The 12058-nt window shown below is 42.6% G+C and overlaps 1 protein-coding gene across 2 annotated transcripts in view; it reads left to right on the top strand.

Annotated features, from left to right (window-relative positions):
• Positions 1–12058, top strand: part of SLC38A9 (solute carrier family 38 member 9) — a 45555-nt gene that overhangs the window by 15865 nt on the left and 17632 nt on the right. For both annotated transcript variants that reach the window (XM_080972781.1, XM_080972780.1), the window contains exons 9-10: positions 1775–1969; positions 3090–3197. In XM_080972781.1, coding sequence (XP_080828907.1) covers positions 1775–1969; positions 3090–3197 — 303 coding nt within the window. The remainder of the gene's footprint in view (positions 1–1774; positions 1970–3089; positions 3198–12058) is intronic.

Below are 12058 nucleotides of genomic sequence, written 5' to 3'. Positions count from 1 at the left end.
AAACAGACTTGCAAAAATAATGCTGATGACTCGGTCGTGTCCATTGGCTTTTCTGAAACATGACCAACTGCTTTGTGCTTAAGGGCATTGTAACCGGCTTGGCATGCAGCCAGTGTGGGATGAAAAGATTTGCTCTAGGAAAATTCCACAGAATACTTAGTTAGACCACGCTCGGCACATAAATCACAGCTGTTTACTAATGGCAGCTGCTTGCCTCAGACCCCAGAAATGGTAATCTTGTACTTCACAGATCACTGACTAAGGTCACATGACAATAGCAAGTTAGAGTGCTTTAACCTGAATCTGAATCAATCACATCTAAAGTGGGTGGGGACAGATTGAATGAGTAAAAGGAATGTGCAGGTGAGCCGTACTGAAATCCCTCCTTGCTGTTTACCTCTCTATTGTTGGCACCCTTCTGTTTAAAGAGAGGGGTGTGCCTCTGGGGGAGAAGTCAAACCTCTGCATTAGCAGCAAGGATGTGACCTCCCTGGGCATAGCCTCACATAAAACACAACCTGTTCAGGGTATCTGTTGGGCCAGCATCTTAATTTAAAAAAGGCCCTTAAACTGTGTGTTGGCTGCTTTGTTTGGCATGTTCTCATGTCAGCAATACATAGTCCAGGAAGAAATTACACTGACATGTGAACGCTGTATACCAATAGTTGCCAACTTTTTTGGGTCCAGGGGCACACGTGGAATTTTGAGACTGGCTAATGTCAGGGGTGTAGCTTAATGCAGTGGCATGTGGTCAGTGGACTAGGGGGACCAGGCTATTTCCCTAAATGTTCCTGGTAAATTAGAGCAGGGGTCAGCAAGCTCTTTCAGCAGGGGGCTGGTCCACTGTCCCTCAGACCTTGTGGGGGGCTGGACTATATTTTGAAATAAAAATAAAAATGAACAAATTCCTATGCCCCACAAATCACCCAGAGATGCATTTTAAATAAAAGGGCACATTCTACTCATGTAAAAACACCAGGCAGGCCCCACAAATAACCCAGAGATGCATTTTAAATAAAAGGGCGCATTCTACTCGTGAAAACACGCTGCTTCCCGGATTGTCTGCGGGCTGGATTTAGAAGGCGTTGGGCCGGATCCGGCCCCCGGGCCTTAGTTTGCCTACCCATGAATCCGAGTATTAAAGCCTCATTCTCAAAGCCCAGGTGGCATCTGGCTGGCTTAGGGAGGCAGATGCGATGCTCACGTGCTCAACTTTGGAATGTCGCAATGTCACACGTGTGATGTCGCCCCACCCCCATTGCCATCTCAAGTTGGCACCTCTGGCCCTAACTGTTCCCTTATGAAAAAATTCACCGCATGCCACTGGTATAATGCAAAATGACTGGCCCCTGAAGAAGGGCAGACTTTCTTAAGAGAAGCAAATTCCTTAGATATTCCTTACATTGTTTTCTGCAAAGTGGTGAGGCTTGTGGGTGAGTGTGAAGAGACAACATACAGGTATTCCGCAGCCAAAACAGCCAGCTGTTTCCGTAAATCACAAATGTGGAATCTGACTCTCTAAATCCTGTTGGACTCAAGTTCCCATCAGCCCCAGGTAGCATAACCAGTGGTCTGGGATGATGGGAACTGCAGTCCCAAGATCTGGAGAGCCACTGGCTGCCTTAAATGGAGAACCCAAGTGGGTTGCACTGTTTATCCCTAAGTCACACCACAGTAGGCATCTTACTCATTTTGATGTTTAGGCTCTGATTTCCCCTGCTTGTTATGCTTTCCTTGAAGTAAACAACTGCTTGTTTCCCTTTTGGTTCTACAGTAATCTGCCCAGGTGATGCAGGCAAGGAAGAACCAGGAAACAGAAGCTGGACGCTTTCTTCTACCAATGATTCAGGATTTGAGGAATTTGAACGGCTATGGAGCAAATCGAAAACGGTCCCTCTTTACCTGGGCATCCTTGTTCTGCTATTGAATTTCAAGTCTCCCTCTTTCTTTGCCAAATTCAACGTCTTAGGTAGGCAATGATTTGACTGGAGAATGTACAGTCTGTGTTGGGGCAGAATGCCTCACAGCTGCCACAAGACCTGAAATGTTTCCCCGTTGGATATCCACTGTTTTCACTTAATCTGTTAGTCAATATTGCATCATTTTCCCTGGACTGAGGGTCAGGCTACACATTACACAACAGATCTGTGATCAGATCTCTCCCAATGTCTTTTGTAAAGCTTAAAACATGGGTGGGCAATCATTTTTCTGTTGAGGGCTGCTTTCTCTCAGGGATTGCATACTCATGGTGGGCAAGACTGAAGCCAGCAGTGGGTGGAGCCAGTGCCAAAAGTAGGCGGGGTCACTCTTTCTCTTCGACCTGCCCTGCTAAATAGGCTGTTGGAAGATGGGCACATTGCTCTTCCAGTACCTTTTTAATGCAAGAAGCTTGTGTTTAAAGGCAACCAGTTCTTTTTATTTATCCTTCCCAGAACTTCAGGGTTTATAAATTTCATTCAGGAATTCTGTTATTTTCTCTCCCTCTTTTCCCCACCCTTTTACAAATTTCTTAGATTTAGAGCAGCCAATAATAATAATAATAATTTTACAAATTTTCTTAGTATTACAAATTTATTAGATTTAGAGCAGCCAATAATAATAATAATAATAATAATAATAATAATAATAATAATAATTTTATTATTTATACCCGCCCATCTGGCTGGGCTTCCCCAGCCACTCTGGGCGGCTTCTAACAAAATATTAAAATACAGTAATGCATCAAACATTAAAAGCTTCCCTAAACAGGGCTGCCTTCAGATGTCTTCTAAAAGTCTGGTAGCTGTTGTTCTCTTTGACATCAAGTAAACTTGCATTAACATGATTTTCTGACCCCCTCTCCATGTGTTCTCTTGTTTGAACCTGGCTGAATAAGATGCAAAATAATTTTATCTCGGTTGCATTAATCTCAAAGCTGATTTGCAGATGAAAAACAAAACACAGAAAAGGGCAAGTGAAGAGGGAAGGATCGGAGGCAGGGGAGCTGTTTTGGGTTGGTCCAAGCTAGAGACTGAAAAACAAGACTTTTGCTCCTACTTAATTTAAATGTATCTGAGTGACATGTGGTTTCCCTCCTTCCCTTATTGCAGGTACCGTTTCAGTCATCTACCTAGTTATCCTCGTTACTGTGAAAGCTGCTCTCTTGGGATTCCATTTAGAATTTGACTGGTTTAAATCAACCACGTATTTTGTACCAGGTAATCTTTTATATATATATAAAACAGCCATCAGTATTGACTTTAAAACACTCCATTTTAATCATTTGATAAGATGAAAGTGGTTTCAAATGTATTCTTCAGCCCCTGTATATAATTCTTCTTGAATTGGTTACCAGTACAGTGTAGGCTACTATATCACTATTGGTATTAATTGCAAGAAGCGTAGATTGAGTTGGAACAATAGAGTGTAGGTGACCATTTATGCACTGGCCATTTGCAATTTATAAGAGCCATTAACCAAGGAGCAAAATGCTCAAGCATGCCATGCAGTTTAAATAATTTAAATGAGGCCTTTAAAAAAAATGGGGATTCTCTGGGTGTTGTCAGACTCCAACTCCCAACATTCAGGCCCTTGGCCATAGTGGCTGGAGCAGATGGGAACTGGAGTGCAGCAGTAACTAGGGGACCACGGCTTTCCCATCCCTGATTATAATTTATTGGACCCAATATCATTCTGTGATGACTGATCTGAAGAATAACTGTAGTACTTAAGAAAAAGAAATTACATCAGTACCTAGTGCAATTCTTGTTGCATAATCCTTACAACAAGCCTGTCTGGTGGGCTGGTATGATCACCCCCTATTACAGGTGCAATAATTTTAGTGTGAGCAATTGAGGTTTGACTAAAGCCACCAAGCAAGTTTCATGACTGAACTGATTTCCCCTCCCACCATCAAGTGCTCTTTCATTTATGCTCTTAAGCACTTTGCTTGCACCAGCCCTGCAAACATCAGGCCACCAGAACTTCCACACACACCAGGGCCCCATCTGCTTTGTTCTCACACCTGCATCCGTATATGGCTTTTCCTCTCCTTCAGCTTCTCAGTTCTGCCAAAGGAGATGGAGGGGAGAGGGATTGACTACGGTATTTGAATGGGTAGAGAATTCCTTTCCTCATTTGACACAGTCTCAATTCAGGAAGGACATCAGGTGGAACAAGGGCCTCTGTGATCTGTGTGGGACCAACTAGCCCTATTAACCTTCTTGCCCATAGTGATGCCTAGGATGATCATTGTGGGGAGGAAGGAGAAGAGCTCCATCCAAGACTTGGCAACACTTTCAGGGTCTCCCCCATGCAGCTGAATCTACTCAGATGTGGGGAAATGGTTGCATAAGAAGCACACCCAGGTCTGACAATTCCAGAGTGATTTCAGCACTGCATGAAGGTTGGGTTTTCTGGCCAGAGGCTGTGGGTGGGTTGACTTTTCCAGCTTGCTAGCACCTGGAGCTTGCATTGGCACTAGTCAAAATGCTCTTGAGGCCATTAGCCTCTTTTTCTTCCTCCAAAAGCCTTGTAATGAGGCATCAGGGACCTTCACTAGGAGTCTCATTCTGCTGCCAAAAAAAAAAAGAGCTCTGAAGAACTTGCTTTCTTCATGTGGTGTCTGATTAGATTTAGGTACTCTTTTCACCTGGGGAATCGTTAATGTCATTAACATTTAATTAATTCTTGCTAGAGGAAGTAGAAACACCCTTTCTGCCCACTCCCCAGTGAATTTCAGAGGGGTACAGCCCCACCCTACCCTGGTAATGCATTTGATTTAGAGAACAGTTCAGCTGTTCTCCAAGTCACAATAGATCAGTCGTCATAAACCCAAAGAGAACTTCTGGCGACTGTTTCCAACACAGCTTTCCTCCACAGAAGAACACGTGTGGAAAATAGTGTACAGTGGTACCACTGGTTACATACTTAATTGGTTCCGGAGGTCCGTTCTTAACCTGAAACTGTTCTTAACCTGAGACACCACTTTAGCTAATGGGGCCTCCTGCTGCCGCTGCACCGCTGGAGCACGATTTCTGTTCTCATCCTGAAGCAAAGTTCTTAACCCGAGGTACTATTTCTGGGTTAGGTCTGTAACCTGAGGTACTACTGTATAAGAAGTCCCTGTCCATGTTCTAGTGAATGGAACTAATTCTATTCCAACATCGTCTTCCATTGCAAATGCCATTGTCATAAGTTTGTTTATCTGCAAAATTTGCATCCTGTACTTCTGTCAGAAAACCCCAGAACACCTGCTGCAAATATATACATAAAGCATAATAATAATAATAATAATAATAATAATATCACATATGTTGTCTTCTCACTACAGAGGCTAATATTGCCATCTTAAAAGCCTGCACAAAAAGCAGGTCTTCAGGGAGCGCCAAAAGCTATGCTGCGTATGGTGCGCCAAATCACAGTGGAGGGAATGGCCATAGCTCAGTGAGAGAGAGCATCTGCTTTGAATGCAGAAGGTCCCTGGTTGAGTCCATGGCATTTCCAGGTAGGGATAGGACTGTCCCCTATCTGAAACCCTGGAAAGCTGCTGCTAGTCAGTGTAGACCAGGCTTCCTCAACCTCGGTCCGCCAGATGTTTTGAGACTACAATTCCCAGCATCCCTGACCACTGGTCCTGCTAGCTAGGGATCATGGGAGTTGTAGGCCAAAAACATCTGGAGGGCCGAGGTTGAGGAAGCCTAGTGTAGACATTACTAAGCTACATGGACCAGTCATCTGCCTTGGTTTGAGGAAGCTGGTGCCCTTTTAGTCTTCAGAGGAAGGGCATACCACAACTGGGGTGATCTTGATAAGAAGGCTATCTGATGGGCAGTTGATCCTGAGATTTCACTTAAGGAACTAAGGAACTTAAGGAACTACCAGCAGGATATCAAGTCATGGGTTAGATTATGTATTTGGTTGAGGGGGGTGCATTTTTACAGATTTGAGGGGTTCCCCCCCCTTACAATTAGCAGTATAAAAATTTTATGAGGTAAATAGCAGAGTTCCTCTAAGGAAGGGAAGAAAAGAGCTATGTTAAATTGAAAGGTATTACAGGAAGAAATGTTTTAAACGGGGCCACTCAGGGAAACCAGACTGTAGGTGCGACTGGCTGTGAGCAAGGAGAGTTTCTTTCTCATCTTAAGTGTGAGCCCCACACAAAACACCACATGAAATCTAGTCTCAAGATAGAAAACTGTACCTACCCACCAGCTATCTCCTCCTCCTCCTACCTGTTTGTAGTCATTCATTAATTTATATTTCTGTCCTGCTCTTCTACCAAGGAACTCGGGGTGGCATATATGGTTCCCCCTCCCCGCCCCCAATGCCTTTTTATCCTCAAAACAAACCTGCAAGGTAGGTTAGTCTGAGAGATGATGACTGGCCCATGCTCGCCTGGTAGGCTTCATGGCTGAGTGGGAATTTGAAGTTGTTTCCTCTGGTCCTATAATCCATTACTGTGCCCAATCTAGTCCGTATACTACGCTGGGTCTCTCAGCTGGCTTGCCCCATAACAACATTGGCAGGAAGTGGATAGGAGAAAAGCCCTTTCCCCCCTCAATCCACTCTGTGATGGGACAGAATACGTGAGGGAAATAATTCTCTTTTTCCCAGGTTGATTTCTCTTATCTCTCTCACACATATACATCATCATCATCATCATTATTATTATTATTATTATTATTAATTTATTTGTGTTCTAAAGAGGGTAGAAATTAGTATATGAACATGTTCCACAAGTTATTTTTCTGAAGTCCTTCCACTCAGTTTACTTGGAGAGCGAGCCAGGACAGAAGCAGACTGGCCCAACTCCCTGAAGGCCACGGGGCTGCAGCTGTTGAGGAGAGAGAGGAAGCACTGCATGCCTTTCTTCTATTATGTATAAACTTTAGCGCAGTTAAAATACTATTTAACAAATGCTTTCTCTAATCTACTTTCAGTATTCTTGTTTCCCGCCTTTCTCTCTTTGTGTGTCTCAATATAGGAAGGAATGCTAAGGGGCTGTCTTCATGCAGGCAGTTGCCCCCATGGTGGCCAATTCAGAGGCAACCGTGTGCACATAGCAAGGTTAAATATGTGACATTTATTATCCCACCAATACAACCACCTCCTTTTTGTGGTTTCAGTTGATAGGGAGGCAGCGTTGAAATGCAAGAAAGCTGGCTTGTGCCGTTGTCTGTCACAATCGTTGTCTGTTAGGCTGTGCACTTGCAAGAGCTGATGTAATTTGGTGACCACATAATGTGAGCTCCCAGCTCAAATGCTATGAACTCGCTAAGCAACTTGCTCTCTTTCAGCCCCTCCCAGTGAAATGGAAAGTTAAACTTCCAGTTTATGATAAACTGCTTCCCCCCCTTTGCGAAGCTCAGGGTGCTGCATAAATTAACCTGTCAAAAATACTTTCTCCTTTTCAGGAGAAACTTGGAATACTGATTTGTTGAGCTTACCATGTAGAAAAAAAAGGAGTTACAGTGACCCATTTTTTTTGTCAGTCATGTCCTGTTTTGTAATTTAAGTTGTACAATTTTGTAACATACCACCATTTAGAGAAATAGAGTATTACAAAACTGGGCCAGATTTATTACTGCCCCATATAACAGTGAGTGCCTCAGCTTTAAGTGCTTCGATACAGATGGCAGAACCTAAAATGGTTCTGTATTCCTTTTCTTTTTGTATATTTTTTATAGGCAATGGACAAAATTCATAAAACTAAGGTCATTTCTCATTAAAAGAAAAAAGAGTTGCTGCTTGCTATAATGCAAAACATATGTAACTTTGACGAATTTGTAAGGAGTCCACACCGAGATTCCGGATTTGCGGTTTGGAAAATGTTTCTCCCCTCTTCTCCCATCCCCTATAATAGTGTAAATAATGGCGCTAAAAAGGTTTCCTAGTCAATGGCTGACCTTTGCAGTAAACATCATTTCCCATCCAAACAATGAAATATGGAGTGATTGAGCTTTAGTTTGACAGCAGGGATAGGAAAAACCATTTGCGCTGCTAGAGAGATGCGCACTCCTCTTAGTCCTCTTTGGTAAAGATCCAAATAGAAAAGATGCCTCAGGGACAAAACAGATAACAAGAACAGTCGCAGACAAATAGCTTGCGCGGGCCACAGTTCTCTCTGGCATGCAAACTCCATGGAGATGGTCCAGTTTGTGCCATATGCATATTCATACCTGAGAGAGTTCATTTTACCTGCGACTGCAGTTGCATCAATTTCAGCTTAGCTTGATTTAGCATGCAGCACAGAGCTGTTCCCTGACAGCCCTCCAGATGTCCTTCGTCAGAAAACACTGCTCAGATTTTGCTGTTTACTGGCACACTTAATCTGTGAATGTTTATAGTCTTCATGGTTATCCAAACAGAGCAGGGTAGCGGGTGGAGGGAAGAGGGCTGGAGAATGATGCAGCTTTGATGAATTGTTTGTGAATTGGAACAGATGTCAAGCCAAGCAAACTGCATTTTGGTGAATCCAGATTTTTTTAACTTTAATCAGACCAGTCCTACAAACTTTGCAAGTTCACCCCTGGCATTCTATTAGATCGTGGGTGGGCAAGGTGGCTCATCTTTCAACAGCCATCCATGAATCTGAAGCAGGCAAGGCAGTTACCCCAGGTTTCTACCCATTTTTATGAAACGGAAAGAGCACACTGGACACAATCTGCACAGCCACTAGGCTAGGGCAACAGTAAAAAGAAAAGGGTGGCGGTGGTTAGAATAGTAGTCTTGGTGGCAGATTGGTGCATTATTCTGCATAAATTTCCTAGGTTGTTGTTGTTGTTTTCCAAAATACAGGCATTTTGTTAGACAGTCTTTTAAAAATCGTTTTTCTGGTTAGTTGTTTTTTTGAAAAAATTGTTTTAAACCATTTATTTATTTAAATAACCCTGTAACCCATGGTACGTCATTTTCACAATACAAATGTAGCAGGAGAGCAATCTTGGTTCATTTCATGAGTAGAAAAACAATGCCTATTATTTATCCCACAGGATCAGTCCACAGAGTCCTATTGGTGGATGGTGGAATCCCACAACCACCTTGTCCATTGAATAAAAGTATACCATTGAGCTGCAAAATCGTCCTCATATTGAGCCATTCTCAAAGCTCGGGCTTGTTTAGTTAGTATTTCTGCCAAAATGCTTTGCCAGATGTAATAATACTCCCCCCGCCACCTACAAAAACCAAGCCTGCAAAATGGTTGTGGCATTTGTTGAAGGAGCTAGATGAGCACTTCAGCGCCCAACTGGTACAGCAAGGAAATGTTTAGCTGCAAAATTATATTTCTGTTACTCAACAGTAAAAAACCTAATTTTTAAAAGGTACATAATATGAATTGGGTAGTGAGAAGAAGAAACTAGTTGGTGTTTTTGGCTGTTCAATGAAAAATGGAAAGGTGGCACTCACCAAGAAGCACAAAAAACAGGGGAATTAGGATTATTGATGGTTAAAATATGAAACAGAACTTCTGAACGTTAAAAATCCTTATGTAAAAATACATGTGCTGTGGGAGCCATGAAGTCATGGCAAAGGCTTGTAGCGCCACCTGGTGCCTCGCTGACCTCAGTGACCTGCATGTCCGTGCCTTGCAGTGTATTAAGTGCATAACCTTATATGGCGATGGGCGGGTTTAAGCCATGACCGGATGTAGGTAACGTGAGACATTGGCAAACGGCCATGCGACAGGAGAGAACAAAGGATAATAAAAGAGACCGGTGAGGAGAGAAGTTCGAAAGGAGCTGCTCATACCATCCTGAAAATATTGCTGGCTCTCTGTGTCTTTATTTTATGCTAAACTGCGCCATTTGTGACGGCTGGCTTCCGTCAATGTGCAAATTGGGGTTTTTTTAAAAAAAAGTTGATAAATTTGTGGCTGTTCAAGTGTTTAAAGCAGGAGTCAGCAAACTTTTTCAGCAGGGGGACGGTCCACTGTCCATCAGACCTTGTGGAGTTGTGGACTATATTGAGGGGGGCGGGGAGTGAACGAATTCCTATGCCCCACAAATAACCCAGAGATGCATTTTAAATAAAAGGACACATTCTACTCATGTAAAAACACCCTGATTCCCGGAATCTCTGCAGACCGGATTTAGAAGGTGATTGGGCTGGATTCGGCCCCTGGGCCTTAGTTTGCCTATGCATGGCTTTAAAGTTTAGTAAACCTGTTATCTTTTCTCCATTGATCAGCATCCCCCTCTCAAAGCTTGCATTGGCTGTCACTAACCACTATGCCTGACACTAATGCAGTCAAATTTCAAATAACAACCATAACCATAGCAGAACACTCTTGCGGGGATGGAATCATATTTTCCTAACATGCAAACTGGGTTTTCCTGGGGGAAAGCTATTTCCTTGTGATAGAAGTGCTTTGTTAAAAAAAGAAAAAAGAATTGTGCAGCAACTACATAATATTTTTGTTCCCCCCCATCCTCCATAGAGACCCTTACACTCAGGGTTAGTGTTTCGCTGTTGCCTACCAATTTCTGAACTTCAAAATTCCCATGCCTGAATTAGTGTCATTTTGCAGGCGGTGGAGTGGGGACGAATAATACGACGCAGACCGTAATGAGCGGTTACGAATCCATTTGGATGATTCTTACTTTTAGGACAGAAAAGTTGAATTTAAAGTAGGCTAAATGAAACGTGTTTTTCCCATGCATGTGTTTGTTGGTAATCAAGAAGAAGGGAAAACTTCCAAGGGCAATTAGGAATACAGTATCCTGGAGACAGATGTGCATTGTATTGTCTTAAGAGGAGCCATCTCCTTACAGTAATAAGTGCCAGGACAGAGCTTTATCGCATTTGAGCAAGGGCAGAGAAACAGCAGGAACTCTGAAACAAATGACCTTTCTGCAGCTGACATCAAAAGCAGCAAGCTAATCCAATATAGAGCACAAATGCTTATTGGAAGGCATTTCTCTGGCTCCTCTCCCATTTGCCAAAACTGATTATGTCCCACCCTGAACCCATTTGTTCCATCATGTAGATTGAACGGTGTGTTCAGAGTGGTAAATAGAACAGAGACAGTTAAAGGGGGTTATACTGAATATATGCTTTTTTAAAAAATGCTGCCTTGGACCTCCATATTGGAGGAAGAATGTAAGTTAGACATTCTGCTAATGAAAGGAATACAGGCTTTATATTTAAAATATACAAGGTGTCAGGTCCATAATTTCCCGTTTCCAGTCACTAATTTCATAGAATCATAGAATTGTAGAGCTGGAAGGGACCACAAGGGTCATCTAGTCCAGCCCCCTTCAATGCAGGAATCTTTTGCACAATGTGGGACTCAAACCCACGACTCTGAGATTAAAAGTCTCATGTTGTACCAACTATGCTATCAGTTTGATGTTAATTACCAACACATTGTTGCAATGTGAGTGGATGGTATTCAAACGGGGGTGGGGTGGGATATTAAACACAAAAGTTCCTCCCTCCTCTGCCCAAGATCAGGAATTGATGTTGGTTCAATGCATTCTCTCCTCATTCATGTTCCCTTCGTAACATACAGAAGCGTTTCCCAGAGTTTTTGAAAGTAACCCAGGATATCAAATGACTTTTCTCTAGTGGTTTCAATATTCAGAAGGACATATGAGAAAACATGTGTAGCCAAGGACCATTCTTGATCTCGTGGCACAGGATTAAAGAATTCAGTTTTCTGACATCCTTCAAGCCTTTGTTGCAATTCCTGAAAGAAGTTTTGAACAGTACATTCTAAAAATTAGAACGCTTTCAAGACTTTGTGTCAATACTGCTGCTTCTTTTTTGTAACATCTGAGCAATATACCCAATAAAAACAGTCATGTTGGAGCATTGGTATTGCACATGTGCTATACTACACACACACACACACACACACACACCCCATTCATAAAATTTTGTGAGACCTGACAATAAGCTTTCAAGTTATATTGAAAAGAAGTGCTTTAATCCCTGCTTCAGTAGTTCCTTATTTACTTCCTGTGCTACTGAATTCCGTGTTTCATTTTTCACTATAGATAACTTTATTTTAGATTTTCTCGACAGTCAGAGCAGATTCAGGCCATGCTCAGATGCAACAACAAAACAGGGTTTGTTT

This window comes from Podarcis pityusensis, assembly GCF_964106645.2.
Source record: "Podarcis pityusensis genome assembly, chromosome: 11".
NCBI lineage: Eukaryota > Metazoa > Chordata > Lepidosauria > Squamata > Lacertidae > Podarcis > Podarcis pityusensis.
Note: the sequence above shows the minus strand (reverse complement) of the source record. Positions and strands in the feature narration are given on the sequence as shown.